The sequence below is a fragment of the Podarcis gaigeae genome, assembly GCF_964106915.1.
Source record: "Podarcis gaigeae genome assembly, chromosome: 6".
Lineage (NCBI taxonomy): Eukaryota > Metazoa > Chordata > Lepidosauria > Squamata > Lacertidae > Podarcis > Podarcis gaigeae.
Window position 1 is genome coordinate 40,956,516 of NC_139682.1, and position 15,522 is coordinate 40,972,037.

At 41.8% G+C, this 15,522-nt stretch overlaps 1 protein-coding gene across 4 annotated transcripts; it reads left to right on the plus strand.

Moving 5' to 3' along the window:
- Window positions 1-3,116: 3,116 nt before the first annotated feature.
- Window positions 3,117-14,827, plus strand: LEMD1 (LEM domain containing 1). 4 transcript variants are annotated; one of them, XM_083745633.1, is made up of 8 exons: window positions 3,117-3,374; window positions 6,542-6,728; window positions 7,317-7,424; window positions 8,038-8,111; window positions 9,645-9,728; window positions 10,916-11,011; window positions 12,633-12,694; window positions 14,498-14,827. In XM_083745633.1, exons 2-8 carry the CDS (start codon window positions 6,560-6,562, stop codon window positions 14,715-14,717), a joined length of 813 nt encoding a protein of 270 aa, XP_083601759.1. In that variant the 5' UTR covers window positions 3,117-3,374; window positions 6,542-6,559; the 3' UTR covers window positions 14,718-14,827. The 4 variants fall into 4 exon arrangements, with proteins under 4 accessions (XP_083601759.1, XP_083601758.1, XP_083601760.1 ...); XM_083745632.1 differs by lacking the exon at window positions 3,117-3,374 and adding an exon at window positions 3,396-3,523; XM_083745634.1 differs by lacking the exon at window positions 3,117-3,374 and adding an exon at window positions 3,485-3,641.
- Window positions 14,828-15,522: the final 695 nt, after the last annotated feature.

The following is a 15,522-nucleotide window of genomic DNA, read 5'->3' on the forward strand; positions in this document are numbered from 1 at the left end:
TGCCCTGAGTGCACAAAAAAACATGGCCCTGGAACCTGTCTTTTACTTCACAAAACAGTTAGAAAGAAGTGACTGATGTCAAAGCTTGATAAATAGCAGCTTAGATAATAAAAAAAATAACCTGAAATGGAGTCAGTGGAAGCTATTATTTCAATGGCACTTCCATGTAAGCATTTGTTGGTTTGTACCTTTATTATAGGTATTTAGGGATGTGGGTGGCGCTGTGGTCTAAACCACTGAGGCTTAGGCTTGCTGATCAGAAGGTCGGCGGTTCAAATCCCTGCAACAGGGTAAGCTCCTGTTGCTCGGTCCCAGCTCCTGCCAATCTAGCAGTTTGAAAGCATGTCAAGTGCAAGTAGATAAATAGGTACCGTTCCAGCAGGAAGGTAAACGGCATTTCTGTGCACAGTTCTGGTTTGCCAGAAGCGGCTTAATCATGCTGGCCACATGACCCAGAAGCTGTCTGCAGACAAACACCGGCTCCTTCAGTCAGTAAAACGAGATGAGCACCGCAACCTGCAACTTAATTGGTCAGGGGTCCCTTTGTTGTTTTTGTTGTTGTTTAGTCATGTCCGACTCTTCGTGACCCCATGGACCAGAGCACGCCAGGCACTCCTATCTTCCACTGCCTCCCGCAGCCCACTTCACATATAGGTTAGTTTTCATATATCTTTTCCCCAAAACACCAATGTCTCTTTGGTCAGAGGTCTGCACATTTAATTTTATGGCAGCCAGCAGCAGCAGGCTGCCCTCAGTTTAAAAATAACTATTTTGACAGTTTTGATGCAGCTATGTGAACTACATGATTTTTGCATTCTGTACTGCCTGGAGCTATATGAGCTGAGAATAAGGCAGTAAGGAAAAAGATCAGACAGTGCCATCTGCAGGGCTTTCCCTCGGCTTTTTTTTCCACAGAACACAGCAGCTAGCAAAGCAGCACTTTGGAAACTTAATTCCTTCCACGAGGGCACTTCGCCACAGCAGGAGTCTAAGATCCACAGTAGGCTGAAGATAGGCCAGGTTTTTTGGATATAAGTGAAAGCAATGAATGGTGTCATAAACATCATTTACAGAGATCCCTGATGAGGAAGAAAGGATAGAAGGGAAAATTGTCACTTAACCCTTGGGTTGCAACCTTATTGATGAAGCCGTTAAATTAACCTTTTAAAACTAATTGCACAAGCATCCCTGTTTACTCAGACAACATCTGGAGAAAAGTTAATGATTTTGGAGATTTTCAGTGCAAAAAAATTAAGTATAAATTTCATACAGAACCATCTTAGAAGTATTCTCTTTACTAAAGATCCACCGTCTTCAAATGGGCTGTATGGGGTGTTAGGACAGGAGTAGTACCTCTACTGTTGGGGGACATGTTGTGCTCCTTCTGGGGTAGTTTCTCCATCTTTGGTCCCCACCCTGCACTCAGCTCTCATCTGTGGCTCCTGCAAGCTGTCAGCATTTGACAGCAGCCACACCCCAGGAACAGCTTCAACTGGCCAGCTAAACCAGGTGAGAGTAGCTGATGGGTCTCAAACCATCAGTGAGTTAGGGATTTCCCCAGCATGTGAAGACAGGTTCTGGCAGACTGATGGATGAGACCAATAGTAAGTCCAATGGTCAAGACGGTGGTTTCTGCACGTGCTGTAGAAGGGAGGGGCAGATGGAGCTCATCAACCTGGAAAGGGAGTCCATCTAGGAGAAGGAAAACTCTGATCCTAGATCTCTGCTGCCTTGCAGAATACCTTGGGGGGAGGCAAAGGAGTAAACCCTACAAAAATCCAGAGTGGAGTCCCTAAGACGGTTTGATGGTGCCTTGTAGGTCTTCTTCTGGCAACTCCAGCAGCCAAGCTGATGCCAAACATATTGCTCTGTTTTCATTTGGACCACATCAGTGAAGCTGAGAGGAGGGTCTTGTCATCTGGGCAGCCCAGGACCTCCATACACACTGTGCAGGCTTATGGCCTGGAGAGGTCATTTTGGTGCTACTACTGCAGCAATTTGACTTCACCCCTGGAGGCACACTCCATTGTGTCTTGAGGCAGAGGGATGCCAACAGCCATTTTGAAATAGTGCCTGATGAGAAATATGCAAATGGCTTTAAAAACAAACTAAAACACTATTCTCCCCCCCCCCTTTCAGAACCATTGCCTCATGCAAACTAATACAGATTTAGTCAATCTGATCAATTATTTTATCAAGTAGCAACCTGATCCTGTTAGGTGAGCTAAAAAGCACATTGATTTGGATGGGTTGGTGTGTGCTATCGCTGCCTAGAATGCAGTTTCACATATACACAGGATTTCTGTGGTGACAATCCTGTGCACACTTACTTGGTAGTGGTGATGAAGCAGACTCAGTACACAAAGAAGCTTGTACCATACTAAATTTGGGGTCAGTCTTCAAGGAATTACAGCACTGTAGCTTTTACTTGGGAGTAAGTCCCATTGAACTAATTATTTCCTTTTGAGTTCTAGTTAAATGTGCTTAGACTGCAAACAGTCTATACCACTATTCATATTTATACCACTATTATATCTCTAGCAAAGCAGGAATGTGGTGAAATGCTGGCTCTCCTACAGGCATGCACATGGATGGTTTTGGCTGGACTTTAGTTGGCAGGTGGCAGCTATAAGATTTATTGGCGTGGGTTACGTGGACTCAAGTCTTCCGTGGCATCAATGTTATCGACCTGTTGTGTGTGAAAGTGTATGCGGTTTACATCTTCATTAAATTACAGAGGTGAAGTCAATATGGAGGCGACAACAAAATAAAAGAGTCTTGTTGTGCATTAAAGACTTTAACCATTCATGAGAGAGGTAAGAAGTGTTGGTCTGCCAACTGAGGACTTCTCATGCCTCAGAAGACTCGGTCCACAAAATAACTACACCTTTTTAAAGTGACACAAGGCTCTTTGTTGTATTTTCCTATCAACAGCGACAGCTCGCTCTGCAAGCACCGCGTTCCCTGCCCAGAGACAGCCACTTCGAACCTTACCACTTATTGCTCCCCGCCCGCAGGACCTTTAGTGGACCTGTCCAGTAAAAGTATGTTCCCCACAAGGTGGTAGCTTCCGGCGTAACTGCCTTCTCAGGGTCTCAGTTTCCCCCGTAGGTTCCGCCCATAAAGAGGCGTGGTCTGCCTGGTGGTTGGCTGGGTAAATACATAGGTGCTGTCCTTCAAAACGGCGGTTTCAAAACAACCCGGGAGGGCGCGAAGCTGTTGCTCCTCCTACTAGCTGCCTTGACATCTCTTTCTGCGGGGGGCTTAGAGTAGGGTTTTGAAGTGAAAATAAGTAAGGCTATGTAATTCCTTTATTTCCTTTAGCAAAGGGTAGCCAGTCTAGGAATGCAGAAAAAGCAAGGTCCCCCACCTCGGTGAGTGTGTATTTTAAAAAAACCCAAACAGAGCAGAGCGCATGCGCAAAGAGGAAGCGGGAGGGGAGAAAAAAAAGCAAGCCGAAGAGCGGCGGCAGACTCTTCAAGCTGAGCTTTCGAAGAGCTTTCTAAGACCTCGTGGCGCAACGGTAGCGCGTCTGACTCCAGATCAGAAGGCTGCGTGTTCGAATCACGTCGGGGTCACGGGTCCCCGGGAGGGGATTTATTTTACCCCTTCGATGAAGTTGTAAGCAAGCGGAGTCGAAGGTTTAAAAATACCTTATGTTTAGAAACACGCCGTTCTCTCTACGCCGGCCGTTTAAGAGCAGGGGGGGGCGCCCCCTCGGGGTTTGCAGTGCAGGGTGAGGAACCCAGACGGGGGTGAAAACGGGCGTAAAAGGCGCGGGGGTGGGAGGGGCGTCGCGCTCCGCGTGGGATGTGGCGAATGGAGCGCGACAGCTTCTTGAGAGCGAGGAGGCTGAATAGTGAGGCGGGAAAGCGAAAGGGCGAGGCCCAGTTTGCTACCGTCCAAGACGAGTTAATAGGACCGAGGTGCCATCCAGATTCATTTGCCTTTCCTTTTCCAAAGGAGGGAGGAGGCAAGTTTGAAAAGTAATAGCCGTTTAGGGAAAGTACCTCACAGAGCACTGTGAATTTTTATAGGGCGTTATTAAAGCCCCTCAATGAGGTAAATATAGAGCAAAACAAGGTTCAGGAGATGCTTTTGGGGAGGCCCTAAGGAGTGCTTTTTTTCCTTAAAAAATGTTTAGGGGTACTCTCATTTTGACTCAAGAAAATCGATTTATAGTTCAAATCGGAGGAAATAAATACAGTAAATAGTACAAAGTAAAAGTACAGTGCAAATACAGTAAAAGTACAAAGATTCACAAAATGTTTAGGGGTACGTGTACCCCCAGAAAAAAAACACCGGCCCTACCCCTTTTTACACTGCATTCTGTTACTTGCTGTTTGTTCACAATATTGAAAACGTGGCCATTTTCATTTTAAAAAACGTAGATGTCCTATTTTCTATATCCCTCAGAAAAAGAGAAGGGTGAATCTGAAATTTTATCCTCTTTCCAGCCCCTCACTTTCACATACATTTTAAAGAACATGGCATTCAGATTTTTTTTGAAATGGAAAATTAGGGACTGACAGGGTCGGCTCCAGATTTGAGAACGTCCAGGGCAAAAGTGCTTTGGTGGAGCTGGCAGGAGGCTTACCTAGCTGTTTGTATCAGCTGGTTGGGATCCAGCCTCCCTTTTAATTTTTCACAACATCTGTGATCTAGCATTACTCTGGGGGAATTGTGGGGAATTAAAAGTGTGTCCCGATGCAGCTGTACAGACCAGATGTACTGACACTGCTGCATGTGGGACACCCTGACCCACATCGCTCAGGACCTCCTCAGACTTGTCGCTGGTCCTATCATTCCCCCAATTTTTCATCCCATAAAATGTGTTCCTAGCCGCCGCAACCCAAAAAAAGGCATGGGGACCTGGTGTGTGTGTGTGATCTGCTGGCTTCCGAAGGGTGCCAAACGCTCGTGCCAGTTCTTGGGGTGATTTAATTGGAAACACCTAAAAGATGTGAAGATGCTCACCTCAAGGGTATTCCTCCTGGGTGCCTCCTGACTTGCTGTTTTGCAGAAATAATTCTGGAAATACTGGTTTCTGCAGTTAAAAGTGTTCCATTGTGCTAGTGCAACAAATCCACTTTCTTTTTTTAACCTGGACTTCTTATGGTTTTATGGTTAGGAAAGTATTCAGAGTGTGGCAAGAATGAATGATTGACAGGAAGATGCGTAAACATTCCACAAACAAATAACAAATGGTCAATTTTATATATATATATATATATATATATATATATATACACACACACACACACACACACACACATACATACTGCCGTTTCACAGAAAATATTTCACAAAAAATATAACAAGGTAGTGTATGACATAAAAGCAGAATACTGCAGTAACAACAGTAAAAATCGGTGAAAGCCAATTGGTAAAAATATAAAAAACAATAAAGACCAGAAATAGTCTGCTCTCCCTTTAAACTTTGTACAAGTAAATCGGGAGGAATGCTCAATAAACAGGTTGTCTGGAGGAGCCCTTGGTATGATTTATATGTGGGGATAATAAGAGTTTTGAGGACAAAATGTATTCTGAGAGCGGATTTTAGAATATATACTGATAGATCTTATACAATAAAAACTTGTGCCTTTAATCATTTACTGTATTTTCAATTGGGTTACAATAGAAATAAGGTCATAAAACAAGCTGGAACAGCACATTGATGCATCTGATAATATTGGCTTGAGAGCAGGAAAATATGTATATGTAAATCTGAAAAGCAGTTTCGTTCTTTGCAATACTGTACTGCAGTTAGTGGTTGGAATCTCTTTTTTCTACTTAGCTGTGTTGTTACTAATCGGATCATACTGCTATGGGGGGATGATGTAATTCTAAACACCAGTTTACTTAAGAGTTTTCAAGGGCATGCAATGTGCCTTCCTCTCCAATAGGAGGTGCACCGCCTCTTTTGGCTCTCTCTTTTGCAGAGAGTGCCAGGAAGACAATGAGTTTTTTGCACTGTGCCATTTCTGCCCACCTTCTTGCACAAACAGTTTATCTTGCATAACTGCAGTCCTGTTGAAAGAAACGTTTCTTAGGGCAGGCTACAATTATAGCATGTTACTTGGTGAGCTTCACAAGATGTGGAGGGGAGTATTAGACATGGGACAGTAATACCTCCTCTTCTGAAACGTGTAGTTTTGCCCAAAATATATCCAATCATTCTGGCAGTCACTTTTATTGGTTCATCATGATTCCTGATACTCTTTCTAATTATATATACTTTCATTTTTGGAGCACTTAAACTGAAATTTTGGCAGAATCATTTTTGTTGGTGTTGTCAGTGAGATATGTCACTTTATACTTAATTTGCTTTCTACATTTTTATGAATATGCATATAAACGTTGCAATACTGTTCATCTCATCATTCTTTTAAGACCATAAGAAATCATTCCAAAGCTGGCACAAATCCAGATGCAGCACTTAAACTAATTCATGTTTACTTGTCTGATTCAAAAGTGATTAATGGGGGGAAATACTGCAATAAAGAGAGTATTCTTAACCAGTGTTGTGTTTTTTTCATAGACCCTACCATTAGGAGATATGGAGAAGGTTACTGTTGATGTGCACATTGAAAACAAGGGAAAAGATTCTCCAGAACAAGGCTCTGTGGAACAAGACTCCAAAGATGAAATTGATGTTACAGCTCTGAGTGACACTGAGCTATGGGAGCTTCTCTGTGCATATGGAATCACCCCTGGACCAATATTACGTATGCTTCAGAAGAGTGATCACTAAAACAGTGATATAAAGGGCAGTTGAGTCTAATGTAGTGAGGAGTTGAATTTGCAGTAACAGATGAGTGATTTGTGATTTCCAGATTAAGGCAAATAGTTGTCAATCCCAGCTAGAGGCAAGCCAGTTCTGGGCAGGGAGAGTGTATGCAATTGATTTGAGGTTCTTTTTTTCCTTTTTTTTTTTTTTTTGGACAGAATGAATGTTTGGTTGCTGCAGGTCATCATGGGCGCATGGCTCCACCGCTATGCCCATGGTGCCTTGTCCTTGCAACCACTCCCTTGGTAATTGGCAGCAGCCTCTGTGTTGGGAAACTAGGTGAGCAATGCCTCTGCCCTGCCAACAGCTACTGCATAGGAGAGGGCAAAGATACTGGATAGTCCTCTGTTGGGAATCCCCCAGCTCTAGATTTCCTGCGTTGGTTAAAGCTCCATCCAGCTCTAACTATGATTATCAACCATTCTGAGTATGTAAAATTTCCCGTTCAATGCAAACAATTTAATAACACTTTGAAATGCAGCAAGCTATTGCTAAAAACATTTGTGTTCTGGCCTGTTTCTTTTAGCTTCAACAAGGACCATTTATGAGAACAAGCTCCTGCAGTTGATGAAGCAATGCCCAGGAACAGCAGCTGAGTTGAACAGTGAGGTTAATTCTGAAAATGATGGAGAAGGTAGTACATAGTAATCATTCCCTAAATGAAATGCTTTAAGCCCCCAACCCCAATATATAGTACAGTCCTAATGGCTAACATAGATTTATTGTAAATTCAAATGATGACATTCATAATTAAAGTAAGCATGTTGTGGGGATCTCATTCTGGAGCAATCTCATGAAGGGTTGGTGTGTGTTTGAACCATTCTCGGGATTCAGTTGTGTGTGTGCTTTTCAGGTTTCACCCATGCACATTATTTGCATGCATAGTTCCCCATCCTGTTAGGGATGCATGTGCAGAAGACTACTGAGCATATGGCTGGCACAAGGCGCCTGGATTCTGTAAATTCAGAAAACAGGATTGCTGAAAGTACAATGGCTTGGGAAACAAAGGAATTCTTTACCTATTTGAATAGTAGAGTGTGGGGAAGGATGTTCTAGAAATCTACCTGAGAATACTTCAGGAAAGCATATCACTTTCGTAAAATCCCATATCCTAGCATTCTGCACAGTAAATTCAGCTACTTCAGAGCTCTTGAGTTTGGAATTCTATTTTTGAAAGTATTGTGTTGTATAATGTGGCATAGATGAATCAGTGACAGTTACTAAAAAAAAATAATATTCTCACCTAGGAAAAACCACAGAAGTAGTCATCCAAACAAATGGCCTCACAGTGACAACTGAACATACCTCTGGGTCTGAAAATGTAAGTAACCCAAGGCATGAATATTTTATGGCTATAGCTAAATTGTGAGCTAATATAAACTGATGTACTTTATGTCAGACTCCTGACAAGTGAAGCAATTACTCCAATCACATAATTAGAATGTTCTTCTGTGGCTTCTGTTGATGCACTAGAGCCCTAGGAAATCTGATGCAAAATAGATTTCCCAGATAGTTAAGAATATTCAACTTTATTTACAGACAGAAAATACACATCAGAGGAATTATAACTGGGAATGTAGTCGAATTTCGGGTATATTTAAACGGGACAGAACAGCATTCATATCCATGCAGTGAATTGTTCCATGATAGATCTTCTAATAATCAAATTGCTACTTTTGGTTGTTAGCCTAATGAAGATAAATTTTGGAGAAGCAATCATGGCAGAAATTGATTTTCTGGCAACCCACCAAACCCCCTAGGGATGCCAACCTTGCACTTAAGCACTGGTCAGGTCCAACAATGTGTGTGTGGGGGGGGGGAATTGCTAGATACAAGTCACACCTCAGACATGCTTATCTAACCTGTTATTCTTTCACAAAGAGTTTACAAACTCAAGAGTAACCTGTTACAATGCCCAGCCATATTTCACTCCCTCACTTGATTTCTCCTGAGGTCAGCTGCTGGGTTGTCTTCAGGAGCAGCACTTGAAACACAAACCTTTAAGTCTCTTTTGGAAGAATTTATTGGCCAAAGGGGGCAACCCCAATATTCTGTAATGTTTATGATGCTATTAAAAAAAACAAAAAAGGCTGCTTGCTACCTCAGGAGTTACCCAGATATCCCATGCTAGTAATTTATGGGTAGGAAAACATCTCTTTAAAATTATGCATTAATTTTATTTAATCCTACTATTGTATAGAGTAGTTGGCTTCTTGTGGTCTCTGTGCAAGCACATCTTTTGGTTTTTCACCTGTCCAAAATACTGCTGAGAACTCTCTAAAGTAAAAGTCTATAAACTGATACCTCCTCTCAAGGGGGAAAGTCCTCCCACTACACTTATCTCATAGGGCAAAACACACACTATCATTCTTGGGGTTTTTTTTGTCCACTGAAGCAGCATTGTGGAAATGTTTATTTCTTAGTGAATTTTGTTAGCCATTTTTCATAGTTATGGGCTCATTTGTTTTCAGTTTCCTTTCAGTTACAGTCTCTGGCCTGTTAATTTTTATCAGGATTTGTATTTTACTTTTTTTTTTTTTTGCTTTTCCTCCTGCCCTGGTCACTTACTGTGCATCAGACTTCATTTAAGAAATGTCATGGTAGAAAATGTCCAGTCAACAAAGAACACAATAACTACCACCACTGTTTAGGTGAAGAACACAAAACTGATTCCTGCCTCTTATTCAAAAAACTTACTAAGCATTCTGATCTCAGAGCTCTGTAGAGCAGCCAACTGGTTGCATAGTTTCATGTTTATAAAGCAGTATGCCCATCCTCACCCACACATAATATCATATGACCTTCTCTATCTTCAGTTTCAGTCATAGTTTTTATGGTTTCTTTTTTACTTCAGAAATCACCTGCAGATGTGGCAGAACGTCAGAAAAAACTCTTGTCATCTGATGTTGAACACAGTTTAGCTAAAATAGTGGCAGAGGTAAGTAGCTACTGTTGCAGCCCATTGAGTTAGTCAGGCTGATGCAACTTTCATTGTCTGGGTCATTTAGCTTAGTTCTTCAACCTTGGGTCCCTAGATCAGGGGTCTGCAACCCGCGGCTCCGGAGCCGCATGTGGCTCTTTTACACCTTTGCTGCGGCTCCGGGGCGGATACTAGCGAGGGGAGGAGGCGCTTTGTGCGCCCCAACACTCCCCACTGTGGTGGGCGCTATACTGGCTGTGACGTCGCATGGGGGCCGTGCGTGCGTTAGTCACACACCGTCCCGACGTCACCTGCCCGCCCGCCCGCTACATTGTAAGCTGGTCACTGCATTGAAAGGGGGCATGTACGCTGGTCACTGTTTTGAAGGGGAGTGAAGAACACACACACACAAAAAGATAACTTGTTAATTTAACGTTTATTTCTATGAGGAGGAGTAATTCTGAGGGGTCAAACAAAGAAATAATAATAAAAAGTGACAAAAAAGTTATTTTTATAATGACGAGTTTTGCGGCTCCCAGTTTTTTTTTCCTTCGGAAATGGGTCCAAGTGGCTCTTTTTGTCTTAAAGGTTGCAGACCCCTGCCCTAGATGATGTTGGACTACAGCTCAGATCATCCCTGACCATTGACTGAGGATTATGGGAATTGTAGTCCAACAATATCTGGAGACTTAAGATAGAAGAACATTGATTTAAATAATAATCCTGCGATACTCTTTGTTGTAGTACTTACTTTCCATGGATGCTAATTCTGAAGGATTGCTACTTTGACTTAACTATTTTATTTCCAAATTAGTTTTTGTTATCCTCTGTGGGGGTGGGAAACTGATTCTCTTATTTTCCTAAAGAAAAAAATAATTTTCAAATTTTGGCCAGACTTGTCATATGTTTAAGTTGGCTGCAATTAATGATAAAGCTGGAGTTGCAATGTCTCTTTTACATCAACAGTTTCTCCATTTTTAAAACTCTCAGAGTGAAAGTGTGGAGTGACTGCTGCTAAAGGAATTGTAGCAAGCAGACATTTTTTTTTAGCAGACTTGCAATTTACAAATGAATGATACTGTTCATGTAACATGCCTGAACTTTTGCCAAAGACGATAGATCATCTTTGCTATGAATGCTTCCAGCTTTCATCCTTTTCTTCTTGCCCACACATCTTTAATTAATGTCATCTTGTGTATTAACAGCTGCAGGAAATATTGCCAGAGGGTAAAGTGGCACTGCATCGGTCACAAGGACCAAGGAAGAAAGCTGGCAGTCCTGAAAGGAATTACAGACAAAAGGTATTTTTGCAGCGATGGTACAACACACTCAAATGTTAAACCTGGCACTAAATGTGCCATTCTTGAAAGCAGAGTTCTGGAAGCAAAGACATAAAATATCACTTGTGAACAGCACACCACTCTAATATATATATATATATATATATATATATATATATATATATATATTTTCATTCTCTTGTTCTTTGTCCAGATACTGAAACTTGATATATATTTGCTAGACCAAAGTTGTCAAATGTTAGATATCTGTTCTTGCTGTAGATGCTAGCTAACCATGATTGCATTGCTTATTTGTGGATGAACTAGAATTTGACTTGCGTTTTTAAAGTCAGAACCTTTTTTTGAACATGTATTTAACCTTCAAGGGTGACATTTCTGAGAAGCTTTTATAAACTGTTAGGACATTCAGTTTATGTGTAAGACAGAGTAAACAACAGGCAACCAGCATTTTTATTTGAATTCCTGGGTTGCCATAAATGTTTCACAGGTTTTCATCTGACTTCTTTACTTCCTTTTCGCTTTATTGGCACATAAGCGTTTTGATCACAATGTGTCAGATGGCCTTTTAAAAAAGTATGAAAAGGATTCTTTTTCTTAAGATGTTGCCTGTTGTTAAACAGATTTTTTAAAATGTATTTTACTTCTAGTTAAGGCTGGGCAGGTTGAAAAGTTTTGTAGAGGTGCAGCAGGAAGCATACAAGCTCTGCTAGTTTTACAGTAATGTCAGTCTACGTCCCCAAAGTACAACTAAGCAGATCATGTCAGTTGCTCCTCCAGATTTCCCTTAGCAAGTAACATGCCCTCTGACAGCTTTCAAGGTAGGAAAAATTTAGGTTGTGGAGGACTTAAAACCAAGAACTGGCCATAGTTGTATTTATAACCTCAGAAAAGCAATTCCTGTGTCTGATCTTCATGTCAGATATATCTGAGCATTTTAGGTCCGGTAAAGAGAATATGTAACTGGCCTACTTGGACGTAGGCAGGGGAGGGCAGGTGCCCCCCCATCAAGTAAAACAATAGAAATAACTAACTGACAAATCACGTCAGTTCTGCCTCCCCAAGTCCTGCCCTCCCCCCCCCCAATGAAAATCCTGGCTACACCCATGCTGGCCTATATGCTTACCATTTCATACTTGCTTAGAAGCAAGCAGTTTCATTAATCAAAAGTGATGCACATATGTGGGACAATGAATTTGGAAACCTGGACACTCTGGAAATTGCCTCTGGTTCAACACATCAAACCAAGAAAGCCAAATGTTTCACCTTCCCCATATAGAACTCAGGGAAAGTTGTGTCCAGACAATCCATGATGAACTAACACATTTGAGTTTGTCTCTAAGAAGATTATAATTAATAAGAAAGGAACGCAATTGTTGTTTTTTTAAAGGGCTTATGCCAGGAACCATTGGGAACAAGAGAGAGAGGTGATATATTTGGCTATGTTTAGAGAATCAGATTGATAAAAGCACAAACCTTATAGTGGGGAACTTTCACATAATATGATCTAGAATAGAATATTATCCCTACATGACAGTACCATTCAACTACAAGCTTTCACCATAACCACAAAAGGAGGTAACTGCTAGGATGCCTATGAAACAAACATTTTTCCTTTTTGCAGACAAGTGATCTACCACACCAAGACTTTGGCTATCCTGATGTTAATGTTACTGTAGGACAAAGGTAAAGCTCTTCAAAAACTGCCTGACAAAGGATCTCTCTCTCTCTCTCTCTCTCTCTCTCTCTCACACACACACACACACAAAAACACACACACACACACACGGTGATATCAACAGTTCCTTAGAATTCCTAGTCTTGGAAGTAAACTGAAGTTCTGTTATGGCTTTCCATATGTTGTGGAAAAGAAACTCATTGAACATACTGAGTTTGTGAATATTTACAGCACAGCAGAGGTAGAGAACTGGATCAAGCCATTGGACCAGGTCTTTACCTTCACAAACACCTGTGGGCCAAGTTAGACTGCTGGACAGAACCCGCCACCTATTAATTATTTGAGGTTACTATGATGTCAGATGACCTGGTTTTTTCCCAGGAGAAAAAGGTATATGTCCCTTCCCGGGCATCAACAATCAGCTGATTGTTGGACCCTTGAGAAGCATCTGTTCAAGGCCTGTGCTTGGCAGTTGAGATTATAGGGGTTTGGGAAGCACTTAGCACAGGACCTGCAAAGCCCTCCTACACAGCACTCTTCAAGTACCAATAACCAGCTGATTATCATCACTTGGGAAGCATTGCACTGGGGGCCTTGGTTGATCATGGATGCAAAGCCCCTTTCATCAAGCCCTGCCTTTACCTTCCTCATGCCTGCTATCATATATGATGGGAAGTGTAGAGTAGATGGATGTGGCTTGGCCAAAACAGCCTCGTGAACCAAATGAGGATTCCTGGAATACCTGATGAGACCCATGGGCTGGAAGTTCCTCACCTGATTTAGAGCTTACTGGGTTGCATAGGTCAATAATCTTACTCTGCAGATATAAAACAATTGTGTGTTATATTAGTTTCAAGGGAGGTCAGTAGCTTAACACTCTGATCCATGGCTTAGCATAAATGAGCAAACATGGATTCCCAGAGTGAAGATGGGGACTGCAGCACTTTCCCCCTGGTCTTGCTGCTGCTGTTAAGCCATGATTTGGCTTAGCATTATACCCAAACCCTAGCTTGTGGTTTCTCTCTCCCAGACAAGCCTCAAGTGGTAAACCAAGAACAAACCTTGGTTCTAACACCTAAACTAGACAATTATTCCAGCTTTTCTTCACAATTAGTTTATTTGTGGTGCAAGCAGGTGGTAATACTTTCTGCTTTTCAGAGCACTTAATTTTAATGATAGAGGGCAGAATTCATCTAACCAGCCCTGTCGGTCAAAACCTTGCATAAAGACTGCTGCTTGCATTATGGGGCTTCCCTCCTCCCCCTCCAAAAAAGAGGCTTTTGGAGGGGTTGGGAGAACTCACAGGAGAGTTGGGAATCATTTCATCTGACAAGGTGAAATGTTTGTGTAGAATTGGAAGAGTGCAATACTTAAATAGGTTAGTCTGAAGGTAGGGAACAATTGATTGCTGGGAAGGGGAAAACAAGCAAAAATGGACTAAGCCTTTGGAAGATATATCTTTGTTGGGATGGGACTTTACTAGTAGTTCATCTATTGGCCTAACAAATGTGCTGCTAGAAAGCTTGAATGGTTTCCAGAAAAGTTAGGACAGAGAATTTTCAACAGCATTAAGCTGTCCAGCCCCTGCCATTCAGAATACAAAGTTCCCACCCAGTACCACTCCTGCACCAGTTCTATACAAAAATGTTATTCTGAATTATAGTGCTGCAGTTTAGTAATCTTCTAGTTTCCTGTTTTACTAGGCTAGGATGCTGATCTAGTGTGAGACTACATGTCTTAATTTGAAAAGTGTTAGGCAATGTTTCTCTTTTTAAAAGTATGATCAGCAATATTGCTTCTTGTGTTTCTAGTGCTAGAAGAAGAAGAAACGCAATAAAGGAGAATCCTCCCTCTGTGAAACAAGATCCTGAAACCAAATGCCATGTAGTACCTGGGAGATCAAGAGAAGGACGTATACCAATACGTGTAAAGATTGCTGCTTTTGCCATCTTCATGTTCCTTCTCTTTGTGTATGTAACTATGGAAACTAATTTTCATAATCCATTCACAAGCTTTGCCAAGGGCAAATGAGTGTATTCTGTCTTTTAGAAATGGAGTTGTTAGACCAGACAGGGTGGTTCTGTCTAGCTGCTTATGAATTAAGTATTTGGGGGTAGCTGATTAAAACACAAAAAGAATTATCCTGTGTGTGTTTTTTCTTCCTTTAGAGTTTGTATTAAACCAGTTTCTCTTGACTTAAACATCTGGTAGCATCACCTTTCTTTATAATACCACTTTTCATTGTTGAGTTCATATATGGACATTTCTTTAGAAGGTTGAAAATTGCTCACTTTGGCATGTTGTGCCATTTTGGGGGGGGGGGAATCATAAAAGTTGCGTTTAGCAGTCAATTTTCCATTCTAGTTACTAGACCATCTGCCCAGAAAATATTGTTTAAGCTGATGAAGCAAGCAGTAAGAGATAGGAACCCAGAAAAGCAATATGCCAGCAGTCTTGCTCCCCCAGTATGTGTTCATGCCTATAAATGTTGTTGCAGAGTGGTTCTCTGTAGGTGCTGAGCAGGACGTGTGTCCCCGTCCATACTGATGAGCTGAGGTCATGTCTGCATGTTAGAGCACAGCCAGGCACTTTACCTCAAGCAGAAGCTCTTATTACTTCATATAGGACAGGCTTGCAGGAGGAGCTGGACCACACAGAGAGCCTGAGAAGGAGCAAGCTACTAAATGGTCCAGGGCAAAGGACAGGAGAGCTCCTGCTTTTGGTAAGGTGTCCATCTGTAATGAAATGTGGGTATGCAGCTGTAGCTCACTCAGCTCAGAATAGACTGGTTTTATTGCCATCTTTCCTTCTGATTGGCATTCTGACATCTGGGTAT

Excerpts from the sequence above, each read along its gene's own strand:
- LEMD1 (XM_083745632.1), top strand. The coding sequence starts at position 3,416 with ATGCGCAAAGAGGAAGCGGGAGGGGAGAAAAAAAAGCAAGCCGAAGAG. Across the intron at positions 6,729-7,316 it reads CACCCCTGGACCAATATTAC|CTTCAACAAGGACCATTTAT; the intron begins GTATGCTTCAGA and ends TGTTTCTTTTAG. Across the intron at positions 7,425-8,037 it reads TTCTGAAAATGATGGAGAAG|GAAAAACCACAGAAGTAGTC; the intron begins GTAGTACATAGT and ends ATTCTCACCTAG.